This window comes from Carya illinoinensis, chromosome 8 (assembly GCF_018687715.1).
Source record: "Carya illinoinensis cultivar Pawnee chromosome 8, C.illinoinensisPawnee_v1, whole genome shotgun sequence".
Taxonomy (NCBI): Eukaryota; Viridiplantae; Streptophyta; class Magnoliopsida; order Fagales; family Juglandaceae; genus Carya; species Carya illinoinensis.
The window spans coordinates 12290051-12306299 of record NC_056759.1 but is presented as its reverse complement, the minus strand read 5'-3'; the positions used below and the strand labels follow the sequence as shown (position 1 = coordinate 12306299).

Here is a 16249-nt window from a genome sequence, read left to right as displayed (position 1 = left end):
AATTAGGACACTGACATCAGTCCTTTTAAAATAAATATTTTATTCTCGACATATTATCGTAATATTAATATTTAATTAGTAAGATTTAAATTTTAAAATTTATTTTAAAAATTAAATTATTAAAAATTTTATGTACAGTCACTTTTACGTATTTTTTTATATATTTCATTAATATGATTAGTTTCATCATTTTTTAATATAAAATAATTATTTTAATCAATCACATCAGTAAAGTGTACAAAAATCATATAAAAGTGATTATATATAGAAAAAACTCTTAAATTATATCTTATAAGTATTTTATTAGGTCTCTTTACACTGATTTGAAAATAAAATTTTTCTTCTATAAATTCATAATAAAAGGGTCCATGCATTAAATTCTTCTAAGTTCAGATAAATTTAAACAAATTCCATAATGTCTACCAAGCACCTTTTTTTAACCAAAAACTACAAAAACACCCCCACATTAGATTATGTAAATACTAGCTAAACTAGCCAAGTTTTTAACTTCACCTACACAAATTTGTTGGATACTAGCTTATGTAAATGAGTATTTTATTCTTATATTCTTTAATTATTATAACTTTGTGATTTTCTTTTCTTATTTGTCTACCACAATTTAGTTCTTGTAATTTGACTATGTGCATGTTTGAGATTACGGTAGAAAATATAATTTATAATTTTAAAGCTTATAACTTATAACTTAAATAATAAGTTCTATTATTAAAATATATATTTTTTTTAATAGGAAACAGTTTCATTAATAATAGCAAAGGCACTACAAAGACTTGTCAATCCAAATGACTCTTTGAATACAAGAAGGAACATTACCCTACCAAACAATTTAAGTCATCCACATTTCTTGCATATCTAGCAAGTTTATGAGCAACTTCATTAGAAAATATGTATACATGTTGAATAGTGCATTTCTAAAACCTTTGCATCAACTGCTTGATGTCTTCAATAATATTTTCCAACAAAGAACTTGATCTCAATGAATCTTGGATTTCTTTGACCATTAAAAGGTAATCACTTTTAATATGCAACTCATGTAAACCAAGACAAATACATAGTTGCAAACCTCTAGATAGCAAGAACCTCAATCTTGGATGAGTCTTGAATTGACAATTCCTTCTTACTAACTGCCAAGGACCTTTCCTATGCTGTCTCAAAGAATCAGACCAACACCTCCACTTCCTTGTTCATGGAACATTGCTAAATCCACATTGTAACAGCCCGCTAGAAATTCAATTGTGAAATTTCTATTAACTTTAGGAACCTCGTGAAGACCCCATAAATTTTCACGAATCCATTAATCGTATAGGTTTTTGTCTAACTACATAGTTAGTGTTATTATTTACTATGGTATCATAAGTGTGTTTTTTATTATTGGAGATAGTTAGAAGTGTCAAAATGTATTATGGTTTGTGCCATTAGACTCGGAGGGTTATTTAACGTCTTATGACGCAATAACATTTTTTTATATTTTCGGACAAAATGTCTGTTCAAAACTGTAGATATTATTGGATAAAAATATCTTAAACTAATTTTGTGGATATTATTAGATAAAAATATTTTAAGCTAATTTCGTGGATATTATTGGGTAAAAATATCTTGAATTGATTTTTGTAGATATTATTAGGTAAGAGAGTCCTACACTCCACTCTTACTCCGGGTAAGAGAGTCCTACACTTAACTCTCACTTTAGGTAAGAGAGTCCTACACTTAACTCTCACTCCAGTCTCATCTCTTCCATATCTCATCCATAAGTATCTCCAGCCACCTCTCCCCACGAAATTACTTTCATTTATACTTTCCATTAAAAGAATATCAAACACTCTCTCTCGGACAGCTTTTAAGAGTTCTTTTGCATGCCCATTTCGAAACTTTTGTAAGTGTTTTATCATAAAGTCTCATTCATATAAGTTGTTTCTTTTTTAGTCTAGTTTACGTGGATATCTTATTTGCCCCATTTGAAGATCATTTGGTTAGTCAAATATTGTGTAAACTATAAAAATGTCATTCTGGGAGATAAACTGGAGAATATGTTATAGTTTGGAGTTTTTGACCAAGCTAATGGATAGATATTGGTCCGAAATTTTTATGGAGTATTGTTAACATGTATATATGGCTATTGGTTGAGGATTTTTGCATGATTAAAGGTTTTGATGAAAGATTTTCTTAGATTTAGAAACTTAGAAACTGGAAGAGGAAAAACAGTTTCTGTTTTGAGAAAGTTTAACTCTTTGGTGGTCTAAACCTATTCTAATGACTTTGATAATTTTATTGGAGGATCCTAAGCATCTTATATACATGTTATATTATTATTTTGAAGATATTTGATGTTAGTTTCAAAAATATGAAATTTTATGTAAAAAGATATTCAGATAAGCCAAAGTGTGGATATTCTTGCCTAAATTTATATTTTGGTTAATTTTTAACCATGTGATCTTGAATTAGAAGCTTATATATGTTTTAGGACATCTTTTTAAACCATGTGATGGTTTGGTTTGAAGATCACATATTTATGAGTCACAGATCAAAAGGTTGATCAAAACAAGTTGGAAACAAAAATCAATAGAAATAGCATATGAGAATTTCGGCCCTATGGAGTTTTAATAGTTGTGATTAGTTTTAAATTTTTCTAAATTGATATTTGAATTGAGGATAAAATTTACATGAGACATGTAAATTTTGGTGACTTTTGGAGTTAGTATGCAAAATCTTTAAATTATGGGTAAAACGGTCATTTTCCTACATGCAGAGAGTAAAATAGAAATTTTACTCTTTAAGTTAATATTTTCCATATTTCAATTTATTAGTGATTTAGTGCTAACTTTTAGAATCACTAATTACAGTTCCTTGTGATCGCGCTTAAGGTTTTGTAAGAAACGCAGAGATTGAGGTAAGTTAGCTTTTAACTTACTAGCAGTCTATTATGTATGTGTGCTAAGTAAAGGAACTATAGTGTATGTATGTGTGTTATCATATATGTCATGTCATGCCAAGTCATCACGTAATTGTCTGTTATACAGAATTTATTCTATCATCAGTTTTTATCTGTTACATAATATATTCTGTCATGTATTGCTGTGCATTACAAGTACATCATGGTAAGTATGTCATCTATTACATGTATGTCAAGTCATGTAATATTCACTATTGCAAATATGTCATGTTAAATATGTTGTCTATTATATGTTATGTCATATTACGAAATATTTCTATCTCAAGTTGGTCATGTATTTCAAGTTATGTTCAAGTCACGTTATGTTACGTCAGGGTTTCAGTCCTTTCGTATTCTAGTCACGTTTCATCTTGATTACTTATGTATGGGGTCACAGCAATTGTGACGCATACACTACGTGAGACACAGCAATTGTGACACATAGAATACATGGGGTCACAATAACTGTGGAGTATGTATTTAAGCAGTTAAAGAATAAGTTTCCGTAGAATACATAGGGCCACAACAACTGTGGAGTATGTATTTTTCATGTTAAGTCAAGTTTGTGTAGAATACATGGGGCCACAACAACTGTGGAGTATGTATTTTTCATGTTAAGTCAAGTTTCAGATCAAGTTCATGTCAAGTCAAGTTCAGTTCATGTTTCAATTTAAGTTATGTCAATTATGCTATGTTGTACGCCAAGTTATGTTTTAATTACTTATGAATTTGATTATGCATTTATGCTTTTACTGTCATCCATGCATCATTAGCTTGTATGGAAGTTTTTTTTGTTAACTTACTGAGATTTGTAATCAAATCTCACTTTGGTAGTCCCAACTACCATTCCCCCCGAATGGTAGATCTTGTTACAGGACCTGAAGGAGAATCAGGAGCTGATCAACTAGACACAGTTGACTAAGCGACGGTGCGACATCAATGTTAATATAGTAATTAACGTAAATTACTATTTGTACTATTGAGTTGCATCTTTAGTACTTTTTGGATCATAACCATTTTGGACTAGTGTTGTGATCTTAGTTGTTCAATGGGTTTTTATGTATGAAGTATGTTTTAAGCATTTGAGATATTTTCAATTTGGTGCATAGTATTATTAAAGAAAAAATTTATCCGCTGCGAATATTGCATATTATTAGATGCATATTAGGAACATTGCATCTTATATATCATGAACGAGGGCAGGTAACCTTATGTTGCATGTCTCGACGCTTCAAATATCTGTTCGATCCCAAACGGAATTTGGGGGCGTCACACACATTAAGTTTAACCACACCTTGAGGAGGAAGTTGCCACTTGATACTTTTGTTGATGCAACCCATAGGAACTCCCTTGATTGTCTTGAAAGTTTTTTTGCATTGCCAAAGCTTGATTAATCACAGTCTCTGTCGACAACTATTTCTCTTCAAACATCCATTGATTTCATCTGAACCAACAGCCTCATGCAAACAGGAAAAAATAATTCCAGGACTCCCTTCTTTTTGCTCTCCTACACATGTCTAGCTATATCCACAAAATGTAGATTGGGATCAGAAATATGTAAGTCAGTAAATAATACTTATTCCAGCTTTCTCTCCATCTGCAACCTTGAGCCAATTTGTCCTTAACAAACCAAATACCCTTCCAAGCATAAGAACAATTGTAACCCAGCTTTGAATCAAGGAATCTGTCATATAGGAAATATCTAGCTTTGAGAATCATATGCAAAAAACTACCTTCATCCTACATGAACCCTCCAGCCTTGCTTTACAAGAAGAGTATCACTAAAAATTATAAGATTTTTAAAACCAATGCCACGTACACTTTTAGAATCACACATTCTTTTCAAGTTTACCTAATTAATTTTTGTTTCCTCTTTTTTTTTTTTTTTTTATCCCACCAGAATTTAGCCATCATTTGCTCTAGTTTAGTGCACAAAGAAGCATGTAATTTAAAGTAGCTCATTGAGTAAGTTGGGATGAAAAGAGCCACAACTTTGATGAGAATTTCTTTACCACATTGTGACAAGAGCTTTTCCTTCCAACTCTATAGTTTTTGCCAAACTCTATGCTTGATATCCAATAAAGCTTTGTGTTTTGATCTTCCAATCATTGATGGGAGACTTAGGTACTTGTCATATTGCTGGAACTCTTGGATGCCCCAATAAGAAAGAATCTCCTCTTGTGTATCTGAGTGAACATTTCTATTGAATACTATAGAAGTCTTTTCTCTACTAATTCTCTGATCTAAGGCCCTCTCATAAGTCTCCAATAGCCTTTGCATAGCTACACTTTCATTGAGGGTTGTTTTACAAAAAAGTATACTGTCATCTAAAAAAAGAAGGTGGCTTACCAGAGGGGCTCTTGGACAGATCTTAATGCCTTTAATTTGTTTGGTATGTTCAGCTTGGTACAACGAAGTAACCAGTCATTCAGTACAAAGCAAAAAGAGGTAAGGAGATAAAGAGATTTCTCTACCTTACTGTTACTTAATGTTTGGTAACCATATGTGTAAAATACTTTCAAACATATTAAATTTGTTTAAAAACAAATTAAAAAGTGTTTTATGAGACAAAAATGACGATCATTTGATTTTTTAAAGATTTATGGTCATATCCTTAAAAGTTTAAAAGTTGTAATAATTTAAAAGATTTATGGCTACTTTCGCCTACTGACAGTCTTTTAAATTTTGAATCACATTTTGGATTATATGGAAAAATAAGTTTGAGGAATAATATTTTTCCTCAAATATATTTTTTAACTTATTTAAGATTAAAAAGTAATTTAGTATGTAACACCTAAATAACCTAATTTTTTCATTAAATAGCTTTTAAGTATTTTTTAAAACTTTTAATGCAATCCCAAATGGGCCCTACATCTAATGATCAATATATTGATGCAATGCACTCAAGAACTTCATATAAACCAGATAAGAGTAAATACTCAACTGAAATTTTAGGAAATGTTTGAAAAATAATATGTAAGACAATGAAAACTTGTTATTTTTTTAAACTTGTTTAATGAAAACTATCAATATTTGAAAATGTGTGATGTATAGGAAATCTATTACGTAAATTAGCCAAGATCACATTTCTAGCTAAATTTTAGCTACAAATTTAGAGAAACCAATGCCAATATTTTAGCAAATTTATATATAATCCAATGCGTGGTGTATAAAAAGTATGTTACATAAATTAGCCAAGACGACATTTTTAGCTAAATTTTAACTATAAATTTAGAGAAAAGAAAAGAGGTTTTTCTTTGTGGTAGCAGAAAAGAATCAACAATTCTTCTTTCTTTTTGTTTTTTTGTTTTTGTTTTTTTTTTTTTTTTGAGAGCAAACGAATCTCTTTTTACACTAGTGTCACAAGTGGATACTCTAGAGACACATCTATGCCTTAATCCTCATTATTATAAATTGTAACACTCGCTATTTTTTGATTAAATGACTTGAGATACACTTAAATATGATAAGATGTGAATGAATCTATGCATATCATTAAATGTTTTAAGGAAACAGAAATATACTTTCCACCATTTAGCAAAAATATAAAATTTATATTTTGCACCCTAACCAAGATTAGTATGTTGCACGCTCGGTTGTGTTTGGTTGTTAAACCAAACTCAACTTATTTTAACTCATCTCAAATCAATTATTGATAAGATTTACTATTTTTTTAACTTCTCATAAAGAAATTAACTCGTCTCAACTTACTTCACACATTTTAACCTAAAAAGTTCAACTCATCTCATTTTAAAAAAGTTAAACCCATCTCAATATGACTCACAAATGTTATTCACAACTCAACTCATCTCAATATCCAAACGTAACGAGAGGCAAAGTAAATGGATATCTCCATTAAAAGCACCAATTCAATTAACTACAATGTCGCATTATTGGCTTCAATTGTAGCCTCTTTAGTCCGGCCGATCGATTATAGCACAAAAGTCTCTGTTGGTGGTCACCTCTTTGAATTCTAAAGAAATGCATCCGAGACAATTTATTGGATCAATTATCCTTTTTAATTTTGTTTTTCTAATTAGTGTTAATTGTAACGATTTTGTTAGTTGGAACTCTTTTTATCTTCTCTTCTTGTGCACCTAATTCATTTTATTTCAATGATAATTAAAAAGAAAGAGGAAAATCCCTTGGATTGAAAGCTCCCAACTCTTTAGATATCTTCCTGATATTATATGGGTAGTAGTAGCACCCTTTCGAGGTTCCTAAAAAAATGTAAAAATACATATAAAAAAAGAGAAAAACAAAAACATTAAGAAAAATAGATGCAAGAATGATTAGATTAAAAATAAAAACAAAATTTGAGAGTTGCTTTAAAGTTAAGGGCTTATTTGGAAACTTGAAGTATATCAGAATTCTGTAAATAATAGTGAAATGGTCCGAGTAAGGATGTTACAATGAGTTTCAAACCATGACTCAATTAGAAGGAAAAACTTGGTTATGAGTAAGGGTGTTACTAGGAGAGTTTGAATCACTAATCATCTCTTTACACCCTTTTTATGGGGAGAAAAAACTACAAACCCACAAAAATATATTCTCTCCCTCAATTTATATATAAATATAAATTCATATATCCAGAAAATTTTCCAAGGTATCAATAATTTAGTTGTATCTACAAAGACAAAGATCAGAAGAAGCCGCCCAAAACGCCAACTGAATGCCCGCAGTAATCAGTTGTCACCATAGAGTCAGCCTAATGTCAGCAAACCAACCACTCGCCACCTAACACGAACACTACCATACAGCCAAGTGAGAGAATAAAGCGTACCATAATTTCATTAGACCAAGAGCAAACCCAAGACCACAAACCGCTCCAGAATCCAAACCTTGACTTCAAATGGAAGCTAAGTAGCTGGTCAATGAGATGAGAATGTAGAACACATCCATTACAGTTTGACAACTTCCAGAAGCCTCAACCGATTTTAGGACTGTAACAGGAACATCTTCAAGCTGATGATACATGCATATCATAATGCCGGGTAGAAGAAGCACCATGTAAATGTCCAATGAAACAACCACATGAGAATCGGAATCTCTCTTCAGCCTAGTGCTGAATATATATAATTGTCACTCGATCTTCAAAATACAATCGCGAATGGATTCACCAGGGCTCCCATGGCAATCATCTTGTATTTAGCAATCAGCAAAATCAAACTTGACGAGTGAATTGGTGCTATTGTTGATCTAGAACAGGAAGTGCTGGACGTGGTCTTACAACATTCAGGACACCTCTTGCAGTTGCCTGTTAAGAGAGAAACAATATTGTCAGCAAAGTTATAAGCCACATGTTATAAGTAAAAGAAAACATCGGCAAGGAAATACCTCAAAAAAGGAATTGAAGTTTAGACGCAAAAGAAAACGTCTTAGAAATGGAGCTCGTTGACTCCCAGCAAGCCTGCTACTGCGTAATATAGTATACAAGGAGTTTGACTTTTTGTTAAATTCCTGAAAGAAATCAAAGAGAACGATTAACTGAAATATGAACCAATCAAAATCGCTCGGGGGACGTTCAATAGGTGAAATTGTGGAGGATGTGTGATATACACAATAAGGCCTGTTCCTGCAATTAATAAAGTGCAAATTACAAAGTACGAACAGCCAGAGAGGCAAACAGCTTCATATCAAGTCAATTCTCATGACAATTGCAGTGATTACTCGCGGTATCCTTTGTGCCAAATATAATATAACAAAACAAATTAGGGTCTCATCTTTTCTTCAATCAAGTCTATATATACAGCAGCGCACCACCTCTCAGCAGAACAAGTGACAAGTTTTAGTCAAGACTGGATTTCCAGTGATGCTACTTTAAAAGTGGGGGATGAAAGGGGGGAAGATCCTTCAGGACACAAGTCTTCCATGATATGCAATGGTTGCATCTCTCATGTTCAAAGCTTCAAGAATTGCAACAATTACAGGTTCTCCAAATGGATTGTCTCAAGAAGAATCAAAAGAAGATGAATAACTGCACAAAATGCTAAAATGAAGAAATGCAGCTTCTACAGGAAGAAAATGAAATAATTGAATATTGGAAATTCTTCAAGTTTTATGTTTGACCCCATCCCAGCAGGAACTATCAGAGAACAACCACTTTGACAATATCAAAGGCGCATTTGGAGCATTAAGCGATGTAATAAATACAAGTTTAAGGCAACTGGGCCAACTTAAAGCATGGAGAGAAATGACGGCAATAAATACAACTAGCAGAATCCATCTAATAAATGTGAGAAAATATAACAAGGTACCTCTGTTATATGTTCCAGTGCAGATGTATTTGAACTGTTTTCTTGGTTTTCTATATTCCAACAGAACTGCAAGCAAAGTTTCATAATTCCATCCAAAATCCTTGAGACGGAGCCGATATCCAAGAAAGATTGAGATATTAAAGCTGATAAATACCTGTAGGAAGGTTGAGAATTACACTGACATTAAGCTGGAGACAAAAACATCTGGAAAGTATAGAATTTTGGTGATCAAACTAAAAAAAAAAAAAAACACGCGTGTAGAACACAAGCATCCCTTCACCAAATTCATCAAGCAAATAGAGAAAAAGCTGAGCTGCCTCCATAAAAAGGAAAACACAAATGCTAGGAGGGTATGTAACTTCTTTTTATTAAATAACAAGCTCTTTCACTCTCAAATCTTTGACAATATCAGCCCAGGATATCCAACAGAAAATTGAAAGGAAGCAAGGAATAATAAAATAGAAACTAGACATTCATGTGACCAACCCCAACATGCCATTGCCCTTTCCAAATACAACTTCTTTAGTTGTAACACTAAAGTGAAACAACCATACTATTGAATATCCATATGATGCTACTGGCCCTACACATTTTAGACAATTCAGTCTACAATGGCAATCAAGAGTTCCGGAATATCTTACAATATGATAATTCAGAAGCAAGCGGCAATCACAAACCATTCATTTTACTTACTCTTGATGAAAAGCCACAAGTTCAGTAAAATCGTGAGAATCTTGAATATGGGCTTGCAAAACGTTCCATTGAGATTCTATAACGTCCACCTGGAATAAAAATCTGAAATTTTTAGCAGGAAACAGAATATAAAGATGATCATGAGCATAGAAAAATTGCAACATTCATAATTTAGAACACAAATTGCTTCAAAGAAGAGATGAAAATATATGGTTTACTGAACCCTTTTGTTTGTATAAACAGTTACTAAATAAGAACTGGACACTTGGGCCTCCACATTATTCAAAAGCACTATGAACTGATGTGCAACTGTGCAAGGAGTAAAAATCAACAGTAATTCAATTGGTTAACCAATCAAGCAACTTAGCAGGATATTGATGTAGAAAGCAGTTGAGACAACAAATTTGAATTGATTAACCCAAAGTCCTACTTATTCATGCTCCTTTATTTTCTAGTAACGTGCTATGGTTGGCGAAAAATACCAAGATGCATTACTTGAGACATTAGCATCAATATATCATCCAATACTTGAGACATTAAATATGATGCATTCTTTTATATTCACTTTACCAAGATTCCCCAAATAGGTACCGATAATGACCTGGATATAAAATTGAAGGTTTCTGATCAGAAATGCCATATGTTCTCTAACACGCCACATTGGTCTAAAACGTTGCCTTCGCTGCTGAGCTACTGGGCAATTTACGCGGTCATTCCGATGTTTGGCAAAATCTGTGTGATCTTGATGCATCACAGAAGCCCACGATTTCTCCAGCTCCATTTGTGTTCGCTTAAGCCGCAGCAAATATTGGAAGACCCTGCGATACCTGGAGCACACTCCTTATTAACATGTGTGTGAGAGTATCAGTTAGCAGTTTCACAATATCAATTATTTTTGCAGGTAAAATCAAAACAACAAAGGAAAGCACACACAAGTGCTGGGATCAGTAGGATCTTACTTTGAGAGCACTTCTTGGGTAAAGAACAACTCTAAGGGCCAATCAACTGAGTATTCAAGAGCAATACCATCCCAACCATCAAGGGATATTTCCGAAGAAGCATTCGACAAAGCAGAACTTGAGTTTCCATCTGCATAATCTTTTGTCTTCAGTACATCTACTGGGGAGGATTTGACTGTGAATCCAAATGAAGGCATCCTAGTAGAATCAGATGTGTCAATGAGTACATGATGTTAATCAAACTCTGCAATTAAGTGATATGACTGGTAGCAAAAGGGCTATACAGTCAAGCTTTCAGGTAAATCACAGGAAGCATAGTCAATATTGGATCTAACCGCAAGGATACTCTAGAAAAGTATTTATCTTCCTCACTGATAGTCTTCAATGAAGCCTGCATGGCAGGTAGTACCAATGAATTTCTTTCCAAAGATTGGTACTAAATTTAAAAAATAAGCAAGCTGAAACAATGGACACTTCAGCTACATTCATGGGTATAATCTTATTCATCATAAGTCATCTCATGCTAACTTACCAACTGAAATGGGACCATGAGATCAGCTTCAGCAGTTGACTGGCGAGGAGGTAAACGCATCAACTGGCGACTCTCCTCAAGAAAGCACTGAAAAATAATTTTTATTAGAAAACTGGATGTCCACAGAATTTAATTGAAATTTTTAATATATATATGCATCAGTATATTTTTTGTTCCACATGAACTGTAACCTGCATTCAACCACAAATTTTTCAAATACAATCTATATTTATAAACACCGACAATTCAGCCATAGAACAGGGAAACTAGGCTAAACTTCTATCATCATTTATAATTTGTAGCAATATTCATACATATTAATTTTACATTTTAAATTTGATAAAAGTACATAAGATATTCCACAAGTCGATGTGCAAAATTGGTAGGGCGTGTTTGACCATTAAATAAAGAATTTACCAATGGCAATCATATCCTACACAAGATTTAAATATCAAGTTTCATTACGTAACAGAGAAACTCATACATTGTCTAGAAAAACCTCTACATGTCCTTGCACCCATTTTTAAGATCATGCCATGCCATCCCACATTTTTGGATCAGATATTAATGAAAGGATAAATTCCAACTTAAGTTTTAAATCAGGAGACTAGACAATAACTTTGATAGTGTATTGGTCATATTATAGAGTTATAGAAGAGTGATAATTCAGTTTTTTTTTTTTTTTTTTTTGGGGGGGGGGGGGGGGGTTTAAGTGTGAGATAGGGACTAGTGAGCAGGAGTTAACCTTCTCATCATGAAACTAATAGCATAAATAATACCTATGAAACTTTTTCTAAAGTGCAAACGGGAAGGAGAAAAAAAGAAGATTTAGCTATTGTCCATCATTTACCTGGAAGAAGTCTCCTTTTGCTAAAAGAAAATAGTCTTTTAGGGCCTTCAGATGTCCAATCAAGTCAGCGCGTACAACCACAAGCTGCAGAAATGGATAAAATATTTCAGAAAGATGGTTAAAAAAGATAAAGAACCAAATTTCTGTCACCTCAGACCTGCCAAAGATGACTGGCTGCGATAGCCCGAATAGAGTCTACAGCACACTCAAATGATCTTTTGTGAAACTCAGATGATTCCTGCACAAAATGAAACAGGCTCTTTACCTTTGATATCTGAATTTTAATTGTGGCACAGAAAAATTGTGTATGAGGAAGCATGTATAAGTCAGTACAAAAACTAGAGTTCAGAAGTACATTATTTGGTGCAGTAAACAAATACAGTCCAAACCTTTCTCAAAAGACAGGTTGAACACAATGTAAATGTTAGGGGTACCACAGTGCAACAAACCTTTAGGTCTAGAAGCATAGCTTCAATCTTATCAGCCTCAGATTGTGGAAGCAATTCTTCTCCAATCAGTTTACTATCCATGAGAGGCTCCTTATGAAAAGAAAAACGGCCAGTAAATCCTTGAACTTTCTGAGAGCCTCTAGGCATCTGCAGATGATAAACAGCATCCCGAAACCTAAAAGCAGGGCTTGGATTTCGAAGCACCCTGATTGCTTTACCAGCAAAAAGAACTGACTCTGCAACACCCATATGGATATACTCCGGCAGCATATCCTGTGAAATAACATGAAAGATCGACCACCTCAGAAAACCAATAAAGTTCCAAAGATCAGTGCATTAAAACAAAAAGTTATGACATGAAAAACTGATAAAGGCAGAAAAAGGGAAACAAAACAATATTATTTCCACAATAGTCAAAACGTCTCCTTCAAGTCTTCGGGAAGTGACACATATTTTGTGTAAATGCAGTGCTGAAGTGTCCTTTCCTTAGACAAAATTTACTGTCATGTATAGCATACTTATAGCCACATCAATATTTAGAGAATAAAATATCAAAACATGTGACAGCATTTAGAATGACAAGTTAGCTGATATAAACATCCTTAGGATCCATAGGCAAAGAAAGTACAAAGCTTGTGCAGCATAGCCAATCTGAAGAGTAAGATACTTGGTGATCATTAATGAGTAAAAATGCTTTACAAACTGAAAGTCATACACAAGGCTCTCACGATCAGTTATGATTGCTCATTATGTAGGCCAACACTAAAACTATAGTTGTGCAAAATAATCTCTTTGCAACATATAAGGGAAATCTAAACAACACAAACAACAATGACATCTGCAGCATGGTATCATAGACTTCATGTCTTATACTATAACCGTTATTGGTTAGAGCAGAACAGCACCCATTAAAGACAACGGTGAACATGCCGGTGAAAACAGACAAGACAATTGTTAGTGTTATTGAAAAGCAGATTACATTGAGAAAGTGGAAGATCTAGCTAATATACTAATTAGGCGGTGATTTTCACGTGAGTAATAACACAAACACAAGGAGATATACAAAGGTACACCCTATCTATGTGGACGCAATAGAGACAAGAAAATCATGTAAATCAAAGCCATTAAAGTCTACAGCTATGGCCCATGTACATAGAGTTCTATTAAAAAAAGCTTTCACTTCCTCTATTGATCCCTCCCAGTCTTCGAACGTCCGATCATTGCACTCCTGCCACAAACACCACAGAATGCTGATAGGGACCATCTTCCACACAGCTTTAATTTGTGGAATGCCTCTTAAATTTGTCCAGCTAGCCAAAAGTGCAACCATTGTCGTGGGCATAACCCAAGCTAACTCTAATCTTATGAACACCTCATTCCATAACACTCTAGCTGTCTCATTATTTAATAAAATCGTTTACTTATAAAAAAAAATAACACAAACACTGCAAGATACAAAGTTTAATCATACCAAAGAAATATGAAACCCCATGTGCCAATCTGTTAAAGATGCATCATCAGCTGATAAGCGTGCCAACTTCTCAGACATGTCTGGAAGAGATGAGCCTTGCTCTACATCCCTATCCTCCTGCCTGCAAAGTAGGAAAACCGTAGAATCGTTTTCAGGTGTATAATTTCCAACCAAATGCAATCATAGGAAGATTATATTTTGTTGTTACCTTCTAATGAAAAATTCTCCATGCTGATCTTGAAGAATCCCATAAACCATCCATGACGCAAGTTGATTGTACATGATCTGATGCCCATGCCAAAGAAGCCTATGCTTCCGACATACAATAATTGATAAAAGAACATAATAATCAGCTGAGCATTCAGTTTGCAAGTCCATAAATGAGATGTTTTTTCTCACTATAGATACTACATAAGATATTCATATATATTAAGTTATGGAAATATGAAGCTTATTTCAATGCATTCATCAGAATAGGAAAAACGTACTATAAACCTTAACACATTTATCTTCATGGCGAAACAAATAATAACTAATCAAATTGCAAAAAAAAAGAGACAAAAAAAGACTATACCTTTGAATGCAAGTCTGCAACTCAGGCACTCCGCAGTGGCACCGCTTTTGTAAGAGGTTAAGCAGCTGACCTCCACGGATGTCATCACGCTCGATCTCCAGAACAAGCTCATATAGAGGCGGTAAAAGAACAAAAAACTAATTTTTTTTTTTTTAAAAAAAAAAATCTCTATCAGGATTATTTATAAAAATTTAAAAGATGAATTGAAAAGAGAAAGAAATATGTTTCGGAGAGGACCTTATTGAGGCCCTGAGTCACAGTTGCCAAGATGGGGACGGTTTCTGCCAACAATTTCTGCTCAATGTGAAGCACAGCAGACCTGTAGACCGCCAGTATTTCCACAATGCCATTGGCAATGGCTCTGCGGTAGACGCTCGGTTTCACTTTCGACGAAGGAAGCTCGGAATCCCTCGGCGAAGGAGAAGGATTCGCGGATCTTATCCAGCTTAGATTACGAGACTTGGTCGAGAAGCGATCGAGCTCCCTGTAGTAAAACCCCAAGGTAATAATCCTCTCAATAAGCTCCCTGCAACCACAGGAAAGCAAACGTCAAATATGAGTGCGTCAGACACGGAATTAGTTTTGAGGAATTGAGGTTTAGAAAGTTTTTGTGACCGGTCACTGGGTTCGATGAAGGAGATATCGGGAGCGAGCTTGAAAGGTACGTCGCCGGAATCGGGTGCCAGGGAGGATTTGTGGTGATCTCGCTCTTCGATGATGAGATCGCCTGTGTAGCCCAAGAGCGCCAATAGAAGCTCGTGCAGCATTGTCGTCGTGCCTGTTCTCTATGGTTGAGAGAGAGAAAGAGAGAGAGGTACTTGGGCTCCAAAGTCAAAAGAGTTCGAGTAGTTTTGAACTTCGCGGTGAAAAAAGACTGAAATTCGCCGGCGGGATAGGCAGGGATTTGGTGGCACTGGGCTGTATTTTTTACCGACGGGCATGGCCAATTTTGGGAAGTAACTTATTGACACGACATACTGAAGGTTTGGACGTAATAGTCAATTATAACTTATTAACTCGTAATTGCTCTTTGGCCTGACCACTCTGGCCACCAAAGCAGCTGTTTAGCCTGTTTTTATCCATACAAGTCGTCAACATGAAGTATTTGGGACTCCCAATCTCATTCGGTAGATCAAAAAAGACTGTTATAAAGAACTATTGGAGACTATTAATAAGAAACTCACATTGTCCTTGTCCACCTAGTACGGTTCATCAATTCAAATCCATTAACCTTTCAAATGTCTATTACAAGGTGATTGCAAAAATTCTTGCTAATAAACTCAAAAGAGTTCTTCATAAAATCGTGTCTCCAAATCAATCGGCTTTCATACTTGGTAAAATAATCCCAAAAAAAAATAATTTCAGCCCACCTCAAGAAAAAAAGAGGCACCAAAGGGGCTCATAGCTATTAAGATTGAGTTGGAAAAAGATTTTGACTATATGGAATGAAGTTTCATTCTTACTGTTCTGAAATGTCTAGGTTTCCACTCTATATAGATTAAATAGATACATGAGTG

General features: G+C 34.1%; 1 protein-coding gene across 2 annotated transcripts; it reads right to left on the bottom strand.

Annotated features, from left to right (window-relative positions):
- Window positions 1-7307: 7307 nt before the first annotated feature.
- LOC122318942 (gamma-tubulin complex component 4 homolog) lies at window positions 7308-15820 on the bottom strand. Of its 2 annotated transcripts, XM_043136709.1 has the most exons (16): window positions 15348-15812; window positions 14970-15258; window positions 14733-14869; window positions 14367-14465; window positions 14159-14279; window positions 12688-12960; window positions 12396-12476; window positions 12239-12322; window positions 11389-11475; window positions 11192-11247; window positions 10857-11054; window positions 10499-10724; window positions 9898-9986; window positions 9205-9358; window positions 8285-8407; window positions 7308-8204 (listed from the first exon to the last, which is right to left on the bottom strand). In XM_043136709.1, the coding sequence occupies exons 1-16, from the start codon at window positions 15497-15499 to the stop codon at window positions 8136-8138; spliced, it is 2238 nt and encodes a 745-aa protein (XP_042992643.1). In that variant the 5' UTR covers window positions 15500-15812; the 3' UTR covers window positions 7308-8135. The 2 variants fall into 2 exon arrangements, with proteins under 2 accessions (XP_042992643.1, XP_042992644.1); XM_043136710.1 differs by lacking the exons at window positions 7308-8204; window positions 8285-8407 and adding an exon at window positions 8412-8522 and having other exon boundaries at window positions 15348-15820.
- Between the last annotated feature and the right edge of the window lie 429 nt (window positions 15821-16249).

Coding starts and splice junctions, on each gene's coding strand:
- LOC122318942 (XM_043136709.1), bottom strand. CDS start 15,499: ATGCTGCACGAGCTTCTATTGGCGCTCTTGGGCTACACAGGCGATCTC. Junction 12,323..12,395: donor CAGCCAGTCATCTTTGGCAG/GTCTGAGGTGAC, acceptor CCATTTCTGCAG/CTTGTGGTTGTACGCGCTGA. Junction 11,476..12,238: donor CAAAAGGAGACTTCTTCCAG/GTAAATGATGGA, acceptor ATTATTTTTCAG/TGCTTTCTTGAGGAGAGTCG.